The 19,986-nt window shown below is 42.5% G+C and overlaps 1 protein-coding gene across 2 annotated transcripts in view; it reads left to right on the top strand.

Moving 5' to 3' along the window:
- The window catches only part of LOC106573570 (tubulin polymerization-promoting protein), a 44,446-nt gene extending 26,149 nt beyond the window's left edge, over positions 1 to 18,297 (top strand). For both annotated transcript variants that reach the window (XM_045697000.2, XM_045696996.2), the window contains exons 4-5: positions 11,849 to 12,002; positions 14,707 to 18,297. In XM_045697000.2, the coding sequence (XP_045552956.1) occupies positions 11,849 to 12,002; positions 14,707 to 14,970 (418 nt within the window). In that variant the 3' untranslated portion in view covers positions 14,971 to 18,297. The remainder of the gene's footprint in view (positions 1 to 11,848; positions 12,003 to 14,706) is intronic.
- The last annotated feature ends 1,689 nt before the right edge of the window (positions 18,298 to 19,986 follow it).

Below are 19,986 nucleotides of genomic sequence, written 5' to 3'. Positions count from 1 at the left end.
TAGAAATCTTGCAGCACAAATGGCACCCCATTCCCTAAATAGTGCACTACTTTTGACCAGAACCCTATGAAGGGATTAGGTTGCCATTTGAAACGCTGACTACTACTGTGAGCTCTTACTTGTCCTTATTGGAGAGAGGAGGGGGGAAATGGGGAGAGAGGAGAGGAGAGGGGGGAGAGAGGAGATAGATGAGAGGAGAGGGTAGAGAGGAGAGGACAGGGTAGAGAGGGGAGGGTAGAGATGAGAGTATAGAGAGGAGATGAGAGGAGAGGGGAGATGAGATGAGAGGAGAGGTGAGAGAGGAGATGAGAGGAGATTGTAGAGAGGAGATGAGAGGAGATTGTAGCGAGGAGAGTGTAGAGGAGAGGGGAGTGTAGAGAGGAGAGAGAGGAGAGTGTAGAGAGGAGAGTGTAGAGAGGAGAGTGTAGAGAGGAGAGGAGAGTGCAGAGAGGAGAGTGTAGAGAGGAGAGGAGATGCCAGGAGAGGGGGAGATGAGAGGAGAGGGGGAGATGAGAGGAGAGATGAGAGGAGATGAGGGGAGATGCCAGGAGAGCAGACAGATACAGAGAGATAGTAGGATCCTCCTGTTATATAATAGTTATGTAAAGCAGACAGATACAGAGAGATAGTAGGATCCTCCTGTTATATAATAGTTATGTAAAGCATACAGATACAGAGAGATAGTAGGATCCTCCTGTTATATAATAGTTATGTAAAGCAGACAGACACAGAGAGATAGTAGGATCCTCCTTTTATATAATATTTATGTAAAGCAGACAGACACAGAGAGATAGTAGGATCCTCCTTTTATATAATATTTATGTAAAGCAGACAGACACAGAGAGATAGTAGGATCCTCCTTTTATATAATATTTATGTAAAGCAGACAGACACAGAGAGATAGTAGGATCCTCCTGTTATATAATAGTTATGTAAAGCATACAGATACAGAGAGATAGTAGGATTCTCCTGTTATATAATAGTTATGTAAAGCAGACAGATACAGAGAGATAGTAGGATGGATGGTTTGACCTGGGACTGGGAACAAGGGTGCCAGTATCTAGATCAAGCTCAATTTGCTGATCGATGGACTTGGAATTTGAATTACACATACTAACTACTGCTTCCTGACAATATGACATGTCAGTGTCTATTGATTTAAAACTAGCAGCATTGCCCCTCAGTAACAGTCATGTTGTGGTGGGTTGTTGCCCTCAGTAACAGTCATGTTGTGGTGGGTTGTTGCCCCTCAGTAACAGTCATGTTGTGGGGGGGTTGTTGCCCTCAGTAACAGTCATGTTGTGGGGGGTTGTTGCCATCAGTAACAGTCATGTTGTGGTGGGTTGTTGCCCATCAGTAACAGTCATGTTGTGGGGTGTTGTTGCCCCTCAGTAACAGTCATGTTGTGGGGGGGTTGTTGCCCCTCAGTAACAGTCATGTTGTGGGGGGTTGTTGCCCTCAGTAACAGTCATGTTGTGGTGGGTTGTTGCCCTCAGTAACAGTCATGTTGTGGTGGGTTGTTGCCCTCAGTAACAGTCATGTTGTGGTGGGTTGTTGCCCCTCAGTAACAGTCATGTTGTGGTGGGTTGTTGCCCTCAGTAACAGTCATGTTGTGGTGGGTTGTTGCCCTCAGTAACAGTCATGTTGTGGTGGGTTGTTGCCCTCAGTAACAGTCATGTTGTGGTGGGTTGTTGCCCCTCAGTAACAGTCATGTTGTGGTGGGTTGTTGCCCTCAGTAACAGTCATGTTGTGGTGGGTTGTTGCCCTCAGTAACAGTCATGTTGTGGTGGGTTGTTGCCCTCAGTAACAGTCATGTTGTGGTGGGTTGTTGCCCTCAGTAACAGTCATGTTGTGGTGGGTTGTTGCCCCTCAGTAACAGTCATGTTGTGGTGGGTTGTTGCCCTCAGTAACAGTCATGTTGTGGTGGGTTGTTGCCCCTCAGTAACAGTCATGTTGTGGTGGGTTGTTGCCCTCAGTAACAGTCATGTTGTGGTGGGTTGTTGCCCCTCAGTAACAGTCATGTTGTGGGGGGTTGTTGCCCCTCAGTAACAGTCATGTTGTGGTGGGTTGTTGCCCCTCAGTAACAGTCATGTTGTGGGGGGTTGTTGCCCTCAGTAACAGTCATGTTGTGGTGGGTTGTTGCCCCTCAGTAACAGTCATGTTGTGGGGGGTTGTTGCCGTCGGTAACAGTCATGTTGTGGTGGGTTGTTGCCCTCAGTAACAGTCATGTTGTGGTGGGTTGTTGCCCCTCAGTAACAGTCATGTTGTGGTGGGTTGTTGCCCTCAGTAACAGTCATGTTGTGGTGGGTTGTTGCCCCTCAGTAACAGTCATGTTGTGGTGGGTTGTTGCCCTCAGTAACAGTCATGTTGTGGTGGGTTGTTGCCCCTCAGTAACAGTCATGTTGTGGGGGGTTGTTGCCCTCAGTAACAGTCATGTTGTGGGGGGTTGTTGCCCTCAGTAACAGTCATGTTGTGGGGGGTTGTTGCCGTCGGTAACAGTCATGTTGTGGTGGGTTGTTGCCCTCAGTAACAGTCATGTTGTGGGGGGTTGTTGCCCTCAGTAACAGTCATGTTGTGGGGGGTTGTTGCCGTCGGTAACAGTCATGTTGTGGTGGGTTGTTGCCCTCAGTAACAGTCCGGGGGCAGGATTGTTCACTCTGCTGTTTCCCCAGATGCCTGAGGTAGTTGTCATCCTCTACTGCCACAGGGTCCAGGTCATTTCTAGTAGAATGACCTCAATAACAACCCAACACACACAGACTGAAGCGTGCTTGTTGTGGGGTTCTGTGTTCCTATGTTCTGTGTTGGGTATTGAATGGTTCAGATATATGTTCTGTATGCTTTGAAAGGCATGGTGGGATGTCTATTGTGTTGATCATGAGTATTGTGCTCTAAATGTAGGTGAAGGAAGGTGTATCTACAAAGCATGAAGCTAAATGACAGGACAGGACAGGGCAGTCTGTTTTACGTGTAGTCATATTTGGGGGAGGGGGGGGGGTTGTTTGCTCAAGTATGAAGCTTTAATGAAGTGATTTGTTTCATCCTGACTGAACCCTGAGATTAAAGATGATTCTGCTAGACAGCGTCAGAACAGACCAGTACTGCAGCTGGAGCCAAGGGAGAGAGCAGGCCATTCACACTGACAACTGAAAATTCCCAAAACAACTGAAAATTCCCAAAACAATTAATTTAGCAGTATTCATTCAGCAACAAAAAAACACAGCATTGGCCATTTGCAAAATGTATAAAAATGCAGGAAACTAGCTCCATGGCCAAAATGTACTTTAAAACTGCAACATCTCTCAGCTGCATGGCATAATGTGTACAATTGCAGGAAATTAGCTTTAAAACTGAAAGAAAATATTTGAAGGCTGCTGTTGTCAGTTGTGTGTTCAGTAGAGCAGTAGGCCTACAGTAGAATGTCCATATGTTAGAGAGAGAGACAGAGAGAGCAGAGTTTTGTGGGGGAGGGAATGTGTTCTGAGCTGTTTCTGAGGCATGAGCAGAGCTGAGCTGGGGAGCTGTGCGTGCCACCATGCCAGACATGATGCAGATGGAGCCTTTCTTTTAATCGGAGAGTCAGAGCTCACACAGCGCTAGCTAGGACATTAAGAATTTAATGGCTTTATGGCCACTGTCTGATGACTATATGGCTCAGTTAAATCCACATTTATTCAGGGTGGAAGTTGTCTACTGTACCATGCTATAGCCTATGTAATGAGGCTCTGTTGTCATGCCATTTCATGCTAGTGATGATCCTTCCCTCTCACTGACTAGACAACCTGGACTCAGAGCATTTCGTATTATTCTGTACGTAAAGCCGAGACACTCCATTTAATATGATGTTTCATTTCGTATGGTATTTATTGTGGATGTCCATCACCCATTTCATATGATACACTACAATACATGACCAAAATAATGTTGACACCTGCTTGTCGAATTATCTCATTCCAAAATCATGGGCATTTATATGGAGTTGGTCCCCCCCTTCACTGCCATGACAGCCTCCACTCTTCTGGGAAGGCTTTCCACTAGATGTTGGAACATTGCTGCAGGGACTTGCTTCCATTCAGCCACAAGAGCATTAGTGAGGTCGGGCATGGATGTTGGACGTTTAGGCCTGGCTCGCAGTCAGCGTTCCAATTCATCCCAAAGGTGTTGGATGGAGTTGAGGTCAGGGCTCTGTGTAGGCCAATCAAGTTCTTCCACACCGATCTCAACAAACCATTTCTGTATGAACCTCGCTTTGTGCTAGGTGGCATTAACATGCTGAATCATCTAGAATGTCATTGTATGCTGTAACATTAAGATTTCACTTCACTGGAACTAAGGGGCCTAGCCTGAACCCTTATTCCTCCTCCACTAAACTTTACACTTGGCACAATGCATTAGGGCAGGTAGCGTTCTCGTTTTTTGCATTGGGTATATTTACCATATCATATGGAGACAGAAACATAAACCTTTTACTGTATCATAAGTAGACATAATTGCAAATGATTAAATCCTTCCAATTGAAAAAATATATAGAATTTAGTTATGAATTAAACTTTAATTAAATGAGTTGACTCTTCACATGGATGATTTCACTGAACAACAAAAGAAAGGGAATATTGAATGATCCCCAATGATCCATCGCATCTCCCAAAAACATTTTCAACATACATCTGTAAAATGATAGTCTAGAAACTAAAGCATTGGTTGTCTTCCTCTCAGGCTTCCATGTCTTTTCCCTGGACCTCCTCAACATCCACCTCTTGAACATCAGCCTCATCTTCACTGTCACTTTCCAACCTTGTTGAGGATGGCTCGTTGTCAGGCTCAAAAAGCCTCACATTTGCCCGGATGGCCACCAATTTTTCAACCCTTGTAATGGTCAGCCTGTTGCGTGCTTTGGTGTGTGTGTGTTCCCAAACAAGGACCAGTTGCGCTCTGAGGCGGCTGATGTTGGTGGGATTTGGAGGATGATGGAGGCATCAGGGGAAAGAGCCTCAGATCCACAAAGTCCCTTCCACCAGGTGGCTGATGAGATATGTTGGCACGACTGCCATATTGCATCTCCATCCTAAAGCCCTTGCTTGGAAGTGTACTTCGCCAGACTACCAAGAACCTTGCCCTCATCCAGGCCAAGGTGGCAAGACAGGATGCTCTTGCCAGCATACTTGGGGTCCAACATATATGCTGCGGCGTGTATGGACTTCAGGCAGAAGTCTTCACACTTTTTGATGTATTTCAGAACTGCAGTTTCCTCTGCTTGGAGCAACAGTGAAGTGGGCAGGGCAGTATGGATTTCTACTCTTACATCTGCAAGCAGAGTCTGAACATCAGACAGGATGGCATTGTCTCCCTCAATCCGTGCAATGGCTACTGCTATAGGTTTCAGGAGTTTCCGGCTGCTTACCACTCTCTCCCAAAATACATCATCCAGGAGGATCCTCTTGATGGGGCTGTCCATATCGGCAGACTGTGATATGGCCTTTTCTTGGAGAGACTCCTTCCCCTCCTGGAGACTGTCAAACATGATGACAACACCATCCCAACGGGTGTTGCTGGGCAGCTTCAATGTGGTGCTCTTATTCTTCTCATTTTGCTTGGTGAGGTTGATTTCTGCTATAACTTGATGACCCTTCACATACCTAACCATTTCCTTGGCTCTCTTGTAGAGTGTATCCATTGTTTTCAGTGCCATGATGTCCTTGAGGAGCAGATTCAATTCATGAGCAGCACAGCCAATGGGTGTGATGTGAGGGTAGGACTCCTCCACTTTAGACCAAGCAGCCTTCATATTTCGCACTATTGTCTGTCACCAGTGCAAATACCTTCTGTGGTTCAAGGTCATTGATGACTGCCTTCAGCTCATCTGCAGTGTAGAGACTGGTGTGTCTATTGTTCCTTGTGTCTGTGCTCTTGTAGAATACTGGTTGAATGGTGGAGATGATGTAGTTAATTATTCCTTGCCCACGAACATTTGACCACCCATCAGAGATGACTGCAATACAGTCTGCTTTCTCTATGATTTGCTTGACCTTCACTTGAACTCTGTTGAACTCTGCATCCATCAAATGAGTAGATAAAGCATGTCTGGTTGGAGGGGTGTATGCTGGGAGAAGAACATTCAGAAATCTCTTCCAATACACATTGCCTGTGAGCATCAGAGGTGAACCAGTTGCATACACAGCACGAGCAAGACATTCATCAGCATTTCTCTGACTACGTTCCTCCATTGAGTCAACAAAACTTCTGATTCCAGGAGGACCATGAGCTGTTGCTATCGATAAGGTGTCTGATTCATCATTTTCTGCTCAAATAGAAGTAGAGGGACTTTTGTCAGAGGTTGCTTGTTGTGAGCGCTGAGGGAACTTTATGCACTTGGCCAGATGATTCTGCATCTTTGTTGCCTTCTTCCCATATGATTTGGCACAGTATTTGCAAATGTACACAGCTTTTCCTTCTACATTAGCTGCAGTGAAATGTCTCCACACATCAGATGTGGCATTTCCCTGTAAAAAAAAAATAAAGAATACAATTCCATGTACAGATATATAGTTAACATTTAGATTAAACAACTCCTTTGTAAGATAAATGTTTATGGAAACAGGTGAATTAACAATCCTCGGTTAGCAAGCTAAAACCCACATGGTAGCAAAAACTAACTAGCAGAAGTTGTTAACAAGTTAGAAATTATTTAAACACACTTTGCTGTAGGCTACTATTTACTAGTTAACAAAAAATCATGTATGTCATATAAAATATATTCACCCCACCCAGTATTGTAATCAAAACTTACCAGAAAGCATGTAGTCCTTGGCTCAGCCAGTGTAGTAGTGTGGACTCAATAGCATCTCATTAGTGTGCAGATCTTGAGAATCAGCTGTACATGTGATGGAAGAATGCACTGCACATGTGATGGAATAGTGCACTGTGCATGCAGAGGGTTGCAATTACATTGAATTACATATAGTTTAACCAAAATATGCCACAAGACCTAGAATTGCCTTATGTGTATCCCACAAAAAAGGTTCACTGTTATAAGCTAACTTTTTTGATGAATTTAAGCAAAATTCCCAAAATTCCTGGGCTTGACTTCCCATGTAAAATTTCCGGATATTTTCCGACCCTTTGCAACCCTACTCGCAACCGATGATTTTTACGCTCTACGCACTTCCGCGGTCCCGTTCTTCGACCTTGTGTGGCCTACCACTTCACAGCTGAGCCGTTGCTGCTCCTAGACGTTTCCACTTCACAATAACAGCACTTACAGTTGCAGCTCTAGCAGTGCAGAAATTAGATTTGAACTGATTTGTTGGAAAGGTGGCATCCTATGACGGTTCCATGTTGAATGTCACTGAGCTCTTCAGTATGGGCCATTCTACTGCCAATGTTTGTATATGGAGATTGCATGGCTGTGTGCTTGATTTTATACACTTGTCTGCAACGGGTGTGGCTGAAATATCCGAATCCACTAATTTGAAGGGGTGTCCACATACTTTTGACCATGTAATGTATGTTACGAATTACAATTTGTATTATATGTTACGAATGTGCAAAGTGTACAATATGTTACCGAATTTGCAAAACGTAGGATATGCTACGAATTCTAGATAGGTGGCTAACGTTAGCTAGCTGGCTAACGTTAGCTAGGCTAGGGGTTAGGGTTAAAGTTAGGTTAAAGGATTAAGGTTAGGGGAAGGATTAACTAACATGCTAAGTAGTTGCAAAGTAGCAAAAAAAGTAGTAAGTAATTGAAAAGTTGCTAAAATGCTGAAGTTGTTGGTGATGAGATTCGAACTCACAACCTTTGGGTTACTAGATGTTCGCGTTATACACCCACCCATCTACCCCGACCAAACCACCCTACTTTCATTTTTGCCTTAAGTAATCATCTGTCTTATGTAACCATACCAAACAACATATCATACTCATTTGAGTGTCACGGATTTACTTTACTATGTTAGGTCTAGTCTATGAGACCAGGCTGGACTAGCTGTAGTTCAGCACTATGGTGTCTACTGCCTACCCCAACCCCAACCTTACTGTGGTGAGCCAGGCAGCTGGATAGATATTTTATTTAAAAAAAATAATAATCTCCAGTAAAAACATAAGAAAGTAAAAAATTAAGTCCCATCCCATCTTTAACACGGTATAAAAACTATATCCGCACAGTCTAGAACCGAAAAGCTTACCAATCAGCTAGCCACTCAATTGTCAGTTGAATGATTTGTCCCAACCAGCCCCCACCACAGACCCAGCGCTGTATGTGTCAAGCTTCTCAGTGTAGGAGTGCTGATCTAGGATCAGGTCCCCTACTGTCCTTATTTGTCAGAGCAGCTCACAGATCACCTCTCCTGTACATAGCCCATCTGTAAATAGCGCATCCAACTACCTCATCCCCATACTGTTATTTATTTATTTTGCTCCTTTGCACCCCAGTATCTCTACTTGCACATTCATCTTCTGCACATCTATCACTCCAGTGTTTAATTGCTATATTGTAATTATTTCGCCACTATGGCTTATTTATTGCCTTACCTCCCTTATCTTACCTCTTTTGCACTCACTGTATATAGACTTTTTCTATTGTGTTAATGACTGTATGTTTGTTTATTCCATGTGTAACTCTGTGTTGTTGTTTGTGTCGCACTGCTTTGCTTTATCTTGGCCAGGTCGCAGTTGTAAATGAGAACTTGTTCCTGGTTAAAGAAAGGTAAAATAAATAAAAAAATAATTTATTGCGATCTAAAAGGCAAAACTGATCCTAAATCAGCACTCCTACGCTTGGTACATGCTGTGTGATATGTCTGATTCCTTAGCACGCTTTTTAATTGGTTTCCAGAAGACACAGAGCCGTCCTCCTCCTCTCCTCAGACACAACGTCCCAGCTGGAAGTCCTGTGTCCCATCTGACATTAGACAGCATGGAACAGGCACGGAGGAATGGAGCTCTCAACTGTTCAACACTGACGGATCGCCCAAACAAAATCACTCACTGAAGGAGTCAAATGAATAATAAACCCCTAACACGCCTGTTTACTGTGGCTTGCTGCTATGACAGCAGGTTACCCGGGGAGACTGTTTGGCTTTATAGCCTTTTGTTTAGCAGATTTATCACCACAGCAATGGTTGTTTGTATTTGTGTTACTATGCACGACGACGTCTGAACGGAGAAGCAGAATGGTGTATAGTCCGTTTAAACAGCCGTACGCATGGCCCCTTGGAGGGGAGGATGTGATTGGTTGAGCTATAATAACACCTGACATCATGTTGATGACTACTAGGCTGTGTACCAAATGGACCCTGGTTGAAAGTAGTGCATCCTTTAGGGAATAGGGACCTATTTGAGGGTGCCATTTGAGGGTGCCATTTGGGACGCAGCCCTAGTAGAAAGCAGAACATGGAACACCAGAAAATCAAAAAACTCTGTAGCCGAGAAGTTCACTTTCACACATAAACACATCGTCTGTCTCTGTCCAGGCAGTGCCTAAGATGCTTCTCCCTGTCTGTCTGTAGAGCACACCATCACGCAGCTGTGCACACAGCAGGGCCATCAGATAGCTGACATGTTGATGTTATCACACAGCAGGGCCATCAGACAGCTGACATGTTGATGTTATCACACAGCAGGGCCATCAGATAGCTGACATGTTGATGTTATCACACAGCAGGGCCATCAGACAGCTGACATGTTGATGTTATCACACAGCAGGGCCATCAGATAGCTGACATGTTGATGTTATCACACAGCAGGGCCATCAGATAGCTGACATGTTGATGTTATCACACAGCAGGGCCATCAGATAGCTGACATGTTGATGTTATCACACAGCAGGGCCATCAGATAGCTGACATGTTGATGTTATCACACAGCAGAGCCATCAGATAGCTGACATGTTGATGTTATCACACAGCAGGGCCATCAGATAGCTGACATGTTGATGTTATCACACAGCAGGGCCATCCGACAGCTGACATGTTGATGTTATCACACAGCAGAGCCATCAGATAGCTGACATGTTGATGTTATCACACAGCAGAGCCATCAGATAGCTGACATGTTGATGTTATCACACAGCAGGGCCATCAGATAGCTGACATGTTGATGTTATCACACAGCAGAGCCATCAGATAGCTGACATGTTGATGTTATCACACAGCAGAGCCATCAGATAGCTGACATGTTGATGTTATCACACAGCAGAGCCATCAGACAGCTGACATGTTGATGTTATCACACAGCAGGGCCATCAGATAGCTGACATGTTGATGTTATCACACAGCAGGGCCATCAGATAGCTGACATGTTGATGTTATCACACAGCAGGGCCATCAGATAGCTGACATGTTGATGTTATCACACAGCAGAGCCATCAGATAGCTGACATGTTGATGTTATCACACAGCAGGGCCATCAGATAGCTGACATGTTGATGTTATCACACAGCAGGGCCATCAGATAGCTGACATGTTGATGTTATCACACAGCAGGGCCATCAGATAGCTGACATGTTGATGTTATCACACAGCAGGGCCATCAGATAGCTGACATGTTGATGTTATCACACAGCAGGGCCATCAGATAGCTGACATGTTGATGTTATCACACAGCAGGGCCATCAGATAGCTGACATGTTGATGTTATCACACAGCAGGGCCATCAGATAGCTGACATGTTGATGTTATCACACAGCAGAGCCATCAGATAGCTGACATGTTGATGTTATCACACAGCAGGGCCATCAGATAGCTGACATGTTGATGTTATCACACAGCAGGGCCATCAGATAGCTGACATGTTGATGTTATCACACAGCAGGGCCATCAGATAGCTGACATGTTGATGTTATCACACAGCAGGGCCATCAGATAGCTGACATGTTGATGTTATCACACAGCAGAGCCATCAGATAGCTGACATGTTGATGTTATCACACAGCAGGGCCATCAGATAGCTGACATGTTGATGTTATCACACAGCAGGGCCATCAGATAGCTGACATGTTGATGTTATCACACAGCAGGGCCATCAGATAGCTGACATGTTGATGTTATCACACAGCAGAGCCATCAGATAGCTGACATGTTGATGTTATCACACAGCAGAGCCATCAGATAGCTGACATGTTGATGTTATCACACAGCAGGGCCATCAGACAGCTGACATGTTGATGTTATCACACAGCAGGGCCATCAGATAGCTGACATGTTGATGTTATCACACAGCAGAGCCATCAGATAGCTGACATGTTGATGTTATCACACAGCAGGGCCATCAGACAGCTGACATGTTGATGTTATCACACAGCAGGGCCATCAGATAGCTGACATGTTGATGTTATCACACAGCAGGGCCATCAGATAGCTGACATGTTGATGTTATCACACAGCAGGGCCATCAGATAGCTGACATGTTGATGTTATCACACAGCAGAGCCATCAGATAGCTGACATGTTGATGTTATCACACAGCAGGGCCATCAGACAGCTGACATGTTGATGTTATCACACAGCAGGGCCATCAGACAGCTGACATGTTGATGTTATCTCATGGCTTTGTATACAGTGTGGTCGATTCTCCTTTGACGCTCTCAAACTGATGAGGGGCATTAAAATGACAAGCCAAATCATGTCTTGAATGGCACCCTATTCCCTTTTATAGTGCACTACTTTTGACCAGGGTACTCAATAGGGAAAAGGGTGTGATTTGGGACAGACATCCCCATGTTTATGATGTAACATGGAGACAGAGGTCAACAGCAGCAGAATTCTCTCACTGAGTTCCACAGACTCTTCACTCTGTGACATCTGTAGTTTTGACATTTCTAAGTGGCTGGTTGGTTGTTTCTACATTTCAGGAAGAAATCCTGTCGCACCATCACGTTTGACGAGTTCAAGGCAGCGGTGGGAGAGCTGGCCAGCAAGAGATTCAAGGAGAAAACGGGAGAGGAGGCGGAGGGGGAGGTCTTCAGGATGATTGAGGGGAAGAAACCGGTCATTAAAGGAGTCACAGTAAGGTCCCAAAGCAGCAGGAAATGACACCCAATAGTACTGACGCTACAACAGATATGAATAAATACACAGATACAGTACATTCTGAATAAATACACAGATACAGTACATTATGAATAAATACACAGACACAGTACATTATGAATAAATACACACACAGTACATTATGAATAAATACACAGACACAGTACATTATGAATAAATACACAGACACAGTACATTATGAATAAATACACAGATACAGTACATTATGAATAAATACACAGACACAGTACATTATGAATAAATACACAGACACACTACATTATGAATAAATACACAGACACAGTACATTATGAATAAATCCACAGACACACTACATTATGAATAAATACACAGACACAGTATATTATGAATAAATACACAGATACAGTACATTATGAATAAATACACAGACACACTACATTATGAATAAATACACAGACACAGTACATTATGAATAAATACACGTATACAGACACAGTACATTATGAATAAATACACGTATACAGACACTACATTGTGAATAAATACACGTATACAGACACAGTACATTGTGAATAAATACACGTATACAGACACAGTACATTGTGAATAAATACACGTATACAGACACAGTACATTGTGAATAAATACACGTATACAGACACAGTACATTATGAATAAATACACGTATACAGACACAGTACATTAAGGATAAATACACGTATACAGACACAGATACAGTGCATTCGGAAAGTATTCAGACCCTTGACTTTTTCCACATTTCGTTACGTTACACTTATTCTAAAATGTATCAAAATAAAATAAAATACTCAATCTACTCACAATACCCCATAATGACAAAGCAAAAAACAGGTTTTTAGAAATGTTTGCAAATGTGTGTGTGTGTGTGTGTGTGTGTGTGTGTGTGTGTGTGTGTGTGTGTGTGTGTGTGTGTGTGTGTGTGTGTGTGTGTGTGTGTGTGTGTGTGTGTGTGTGTGTGTGTATGTGTGTGTGTGTGTGTGTGTGTGTGTGTGTATGTATGTATGTATGTATGTATGTATGTATGTATGTATGTATGTGTGTATGTATATATATATATATATATAATTATTTACATAAGTATTCAGACCCTGTTTCTACAACTTGATTGGAGTCCATCTGTGGTAAATTCTATTGATTGGACATGATTTGGAAAGGCACACACCTGTCTATATAAGATCCCACAGTTGACAGTGCATGTCAGAGCAAAATTCAAGCCATGAGGTCAAAGGAATTGTCCGTATAGCTCAGAGACAGGATTGTGTCGAAGCACAGATCTGGAGAAGGGTACCAAAACATTTCTGCAGCATTGAATTTCCCCAAGAACACAGTGACCTTTATCATTCTTAAATGGAAGCTGTTTGGAACCCCCAAGACTCCTAGAACTAGACGCCCAGCCAAACTGAGCAATCAGGGGAGAAGGGCCTTGGTCAGGGAGGTGACCAAGAACCCGATGGTCACTCTGACAGAGCTCCAGAGTTCCTCTGTGGAGATGGGAGAACTTCCAGAAGGACAACCATCTCTGCAGCACTCCACCAATCAGGCCTTTATTGTAGAGTGGTCAGACGGAAGCACTCCTCAGTAAAAGGTACGACAGCCTGCTTGGAGTTTGCCAAAGGCACCTAAAGGACTGGCCATGAGAAACAAGATTCTCTGTTCTGATGAAACCAACATTGAACTCTTTGGCCTGAATGCCAAGCGACGCATCAGGAGGAAACCTGCCACCATCCCTACAGTGAAGCATGGTGGTGGCAGCATCTTGCTGTGGTTTGTCAGCGAGAGACTAGTCAGGATCGAGGGAAAGATGTACAGAGAGATCCTTGATGAAAACCTGCTCCAGAGCACTCAGGACCTCAGACTGGGGCGAATGTTCACCTTCCAACAGGACAACGACCCTAAGCACACAGCCAAGACAACGCAGGAGTGGCTTCAGGACAAGTCTCTGAATGCCCAGCCAGAGCCCGGACTTGAACCCGATCGAACATCTCTGGAAAGACCTGAAAATAGCTGTGCAGCAACGCTCCCCATCCAACCTGACAGAGCTTGAGAAGATCTGCAGAGAAGAATGGGAGAAACTCCCCAAATACAGGTATGCCAAGCTTGTAGCGTCATACAGAGAAGACTTGAGGCTGTAATCACTACCAAAGGTGCTTCAACAAAGTACTGAGGGTCTGAACACTTATGTAAATGTGATATTTCAAAAATCTGTTTTTGCTTTGTCATTATGGGGTATTGTGTGTAGGTTGATGAGGGAAAAACATGTTTTTATCCATTTTGTAATAAGCCTGTAACGTAACAAAATGTGGAAAAAGTCAAGGGGTCTGAATAATTTCCGAATGCACTGTATGCTACAGACCAATGTAAGTAAACCTTGTCCAAGCCAGAACGTCCCATAGGGTTCCTATAGCATGAGGCATCTTGATGTACCAGTACAGCCCCTGGACAGGATGCTCGTGACCACTGTGATGTGTATATAGAAACAACTGCTGGGTATGACTCAGGGTTACGTTCCAAATGGCACCCTAATCCCTTTATAGTGCACTACTTTTGACCAGGGCCCATCGGGTAGTGCACTACTTTTGACCAGAGTCCATAGGGTAGTGCATAAGGTGCTATTTGGGATGTATTCTTAGAACAAACTCAAATTTCTTTCTGTCCACAGAGAGCGGTGGCTTCTCCGACCGTGTCTCGTCTGACGGACACGACCAAGTTCACTGGGTCACACAAGGAGCGTTTTGACGAGAGTGGCCGTGGGAAGGGGAAGGCAGGTCGCGTGGACATGGTGGACACATCGGGGTACGTCGCAGGATACAAACACCTCGGGTCGTACGAGAAGAAAGTCACCAAGCCCACCGGGCCCCCTGGAGCTGGGCCCCCTGGAGCTGGGCCCCCTAGAGCCGGGCCCCCTGGAGCCAAACCAGTGTGAGGAAAGTAGAAAGAAAGAAACAAACAGAAACATAAGACCAACTACTAGGATAATAATTTTATAAAGAAAGAACTCCATGAAAGCACAACAAAAAGATAGGATTTCATATTTTCTCACCCATCTTGTTTTCTTTTTGCGAGTGGGATGTTTTGAGTTCCTCTCTTTTTTGTTATGTGTGAGAACTGGAAAACTGTTTACATCAATTTTTACAGCTGGTACATTCCTAACAGATAGCAAGTTACTGCCAAATGTTAAAATGAGCCCACCAACCAACAAGGGAAACCAACTGTTTTGCTCTGTATATTTTGAAACCTCTTTATTATGATAGGGCCTTCACATATGTATTATAAGCACTATGAATAACACCATGCCAAGAAAAACAAATAACAGGGAAGAAAGGGTTCGCCAAATTATTTAACAAGATTGCACTTTGCTTTAGATAGGCCATAGCTTCTTTTCCCATTTTTAGTTGAAGAAATACATCCTTAATTTCATACTTTTTAGTTAATTGAATGTTTATTGGCATAAACTGGTGAAGTAGATATACTGGTAGGTTGTTATATTGATCAAACCATCTTCAATATCAACGTTCTGTCTTTCCGCTGGTCAATGAAGTCTGCTGTATGAGTCTTCATCTACTGACTGTCTGTCCTCCTTTATACTTCATCATAGTTTACACATATTGACGACTACATAGTTTGCCTTCAATTGTTCTTAAAATAACTAAACCTTCAACAGGATATGTAGAAGTTCTGTGTCTTCCTGTCTTTAGCTACGTATATCATATGAATGATGACATTTTATTTTTGTTCATTCTACTGTCAGATATGAAGTTTGTTATCTATGAGTCTTAACTTCCCTTTCTTGTGAATCTTGCTTTTAGAAACGTTCTGTGAAGTTATATCGGTACTGTACCTTATGTATTTACAACACAAGGAGAAGAACAATGCTAGAATGATTTGATATCCTAAGGACACGTCTTGTGTGGTTCATTCTGAAACCCTCATCAATTATTTACACCCAACATATTAAATAAGATAATAGGTAAATGACCCTGAAATGATTATCTGTAATCATTCATCTAAATCACACCCCGGTTTGATAACGCTCCATAGTTTGTTCACACTATGTGGGCTGTATTAGCTGGAGCTCTGAAACTAAGAGGTGAGCTGGGTTGTTCAGGTTTGTATTTTTCAATATTTAACTGATATGATATTGCCATCAGATTTCTATAGTTGTAATATATTGGTGGTAAGAGTGTGTATATTTCTAAACATGTGGCCGCATGGCTTCATTTAAGACACTGACTGCGTTTCTGTTTTTCTTGTCTTGCTGTATCTTATGCATGAAGTAATGGAATGCTACTACTTTACCATTAACAATAGGAAACAGACAACATATTTCAGATGTCTCATTTTAACTGCTGTGTTAGTGACTCAGTTATAGTGACTTGCTCTGCTGCTACGTTCTGTCAGAGTAGTCAGACCAATGGAATTAAAACTAAAACAACTTCACTTTGACAAGAGGACCAAGTTGTGGTTAAATTGTGAGTGTACAGAGACCATAGAGATCCTGTAAATTACTATGTATAGACTAAGAATATCAAAGGGGACGTTTGTGGCCAAGGAGTTGGCTGACATTATCAGGTAATATTATCATTGACCGTAGAAAAATCTATAGCTTGGTGGAACCAGCCTGATCGCTGCTTTCACTATGAAATAGAATGATGAACCAGCCTGATCGCTGCGTTCACTATGAAATAGAACCATGAAATAGAATGATGAACCAGCCTGTTCGCTGCGTTCACTATGAAATAGAACCATGAAATAGAATGATGAACCAGCCTGATCACTACGTTCACTATGAAATAGAACCATGAAATAGAATGATGAACCAGCCTGATCGCTGCTTTCACTATGAAATAGAACCATGAAATAGAATGATGAACCAGCCTGTTCGCTGCGTTCACTATGAAATAGAACCATGAAATGGAATGATGAACCAGCCTGATCACTACGTTCACTATGAAATAGAATGATGAACCAGCCTGATCACTACGTTCACTATGAAATAGAACCATGAAATAGAATGATGAACCAGCCTGATCGCTGCGTTCACTATGAAATAGAACCATGAAATAGAATGATGAACCAGCCTGATCACTACGTTCACTATGAAATAGAATGATGAACCAGCCTGATCACTACGTTCACTATGAAATAGAACCATGAAATAGAATGATGAACCAGCCTGATCACTACGTTCACTATGAAATAGAATGATGAACCAGCCTGATCACTACGTTCACTATGAAATAGAACCATGAAATAGAATGATGAACCAGCCTGATCTCTGCGTTCACTATGAAATAGAACCATGAAATAGAATGATGAACCAGCCTGATCACTACGTTCACTATGAAATAGAATGATGAACCAGCCTGATCACTACGTTCACTATGAAATAGAATGATGAACCAGCCTGATCACTACGTTCACTATGAAATAGAACCATGAAATAGAATGATGAACCAGCCTGATCGCTGCGTTCACTATGAAATAGAACCATGAAATAGAATGATGAACCAGCCTGATCACTACGTTCACTATGAAATAGAATGATGAGCTAGCGATCAGACTGGTTCCACCAGGCTACAAAATCAAATGCCAGCAAAAGGCATTGTGTCAAATGGATGCATATCAAACTAGAAGGTTTTCCATTCTAAATGAAAAAGACGACTGCCATAGATACTACAGTTAGGTACATATGACTAGTGACTTCATCAGTATTGTTTGTGACCCTTGAACTCTTGTCTTTGAAGAAGTTTTAGAGAAACTATTTTAGTTGAAACACTGTTATCCTGACACTTTCTACGGCACACTTTCAACGGAATACAAAAGGCAGGGTAATATAGTACTGTAATATTTGATGGGCATACTGTATGAGGAGAAGGGGATGAACAAAGAAGTAGACTTTTGTAGGACATGTATTTTTCCAGCATAATGACATACTGTTGCTTTCGTACTGGCCACCCTACCTTAGCCTCTGCTGACCAATAAGACTCATGCATTGATTGAGATCAACACCTGTTAACTTGTGGAATCGTAGTCGCTTTAGTGCGATTTGTCTTGTGTTCTTAATGCCAAATACTGTGCACCTTTTCATGTGGAGAAGCAATACTGTTTTATTTTTTCAAAAAAATAACTTGTTCATGTACTATTATTGTGACCTGGTGCATGCTTTGTGTTTTGGTTATTGTTCTCGAGACCTGTGTGTTCATGATTTGTAGCATTGTTGAAAATAAAAACTCCCCATCCTGAAGAATCATTGGTGTTTCTAATTTCCTCTACTGATCTGATTACTTATTGAGAGGAACAGTTGTCTCCTCTACTGATCTGATTACTTATTGAGAGGATCAGTTGTCTCCTCTACTGATCTGATTACTTATTGAGAGGAACAGTTGTCTCCTACTGATCTGATTACTTATTGAGAGGATCAGTTGCCTCCTACTGATCTGATTACTTATTGAGAGGATCAGTTGTCTCCTACTGATCTGATTACTTATTGAGAGGATCAGTTACCTCCTACTGATCTGATTACTTATTGAGAGGATCAGTTGTCTCCTACTGATCTGATTACTTATTGAGAGGATCAGTTGTCTCCTACTGATCTGATTACTTATTGAGAGGATCAGTTACCTCCTACTGATCTGATTACTTATTGAGAGGATCAGTTGTCTCCTACTGATCTGATTACTTATTGAGAGGAACAGTTGTCTCCTCTACTGATCTGATTACTTATTGAGAGGATCAGTTGTCTCCTACTGATCTGATTACTTATTGAGAGGATCAGTTGTCTCCTCTACTGATCTGATTACTTATTGAGAGGATCAGTTGTCTCCTACTGATCTGATTACTTATTGAGAGGAACAGTTGTCTCCTCTACTGATCTGATTACTTATTGAGAGGATCAGTTGTCTCCTACTGATCTGATTACTTATTGAGAGGAACAGTTGTCTCCTCTACTGATCTGATTACTTATTGAGAGGATCAGTTGTCTCCTACTGATCTGATTACTTATTGAGAGGATCAGTTGTCTCCTCTACTGATCTGATTACTTATTGAGGGGATCAGTTGTCTCCTACTGATCTGATTACTTATTGAGAGGATCAGTTGTCTCCTACTGATCTGATTACTTATTGAGAGGATCAGTTGTCTCCTACTGATGTGATTACTTATTGAGAGGATCAGTTGTCTCCTACTGATCTGATTACTTATTGAGAGGATCAGTTGTCTCCTACTGATCTGATTACTTATTGAGAGGATCAGTTGTCTCCTACTGATCTGATTACTTATTGAGAGGATCAGTTGCCTCCTCTTTTGATCTGATTAGTTATTGAGAGGATCAGTTACCTCCTACTGATCTGATGACTTATTGAGAGGATCAGTTGTCTCCTACTGATCTGATTACTTATTGAGAGGATCAGTTGTCTCTACTGATCTGATTACTTATTGAGAGGATCAGTTGTCTCCTACTAATCTGATTACTTATTGAGGATCAGTTGTCTCCTACTGATCTGATTACTTATTGAGAGGATCAGTTGTCTCCTCTACTGATCTGATGACTTATTGAGAGGATCAGTTGTCTCCTACTGATCTGATGACTTATTGAGAGGATCAGTTGTCTCCTACTGATCTGATTACTTATTGAGAGGATCAGTTGTCTCCTACTGATCTGATTACTTATTGAGAGGATCAGTTGTCTCCTCTACTGATCTGATGACTTATTGAGAGGATCAGTTGTCTCCTCTACTGATCTGATTACTTATTAAGAGGATCAGTTGTCTCCTACTGATCTGATGACTTATTGAGAGGATCAGTTGCCTCCTCTTTTGATCTGATTACTTATTGAGAGGATCAGTTGTCTCCTCTTTTGATCTGATTACTTATTGAGAGGATCAGTTGTCTCCTACTGATCTGATTACTTATTGAGAGGATCAGTTGTCTCCTACTGATC

This window comes from Salmo salar, chromosome 02 (genome assembly GCF_965601325.2).
Source record: "Salmo salar chromosome 02, fSalSal1, whole genome shotgun sequence".
Lineage (NCBI taxonomy): Eukaryota > Metazoa > Chordata > Actinopteri > Salmoniformes > Salmonidae > Salmo > Salmo salar.
Note: the sequence above shows the minus strand (reverse complement) of the source record. Positions and strands in the feature narration are given on the sequence as shown.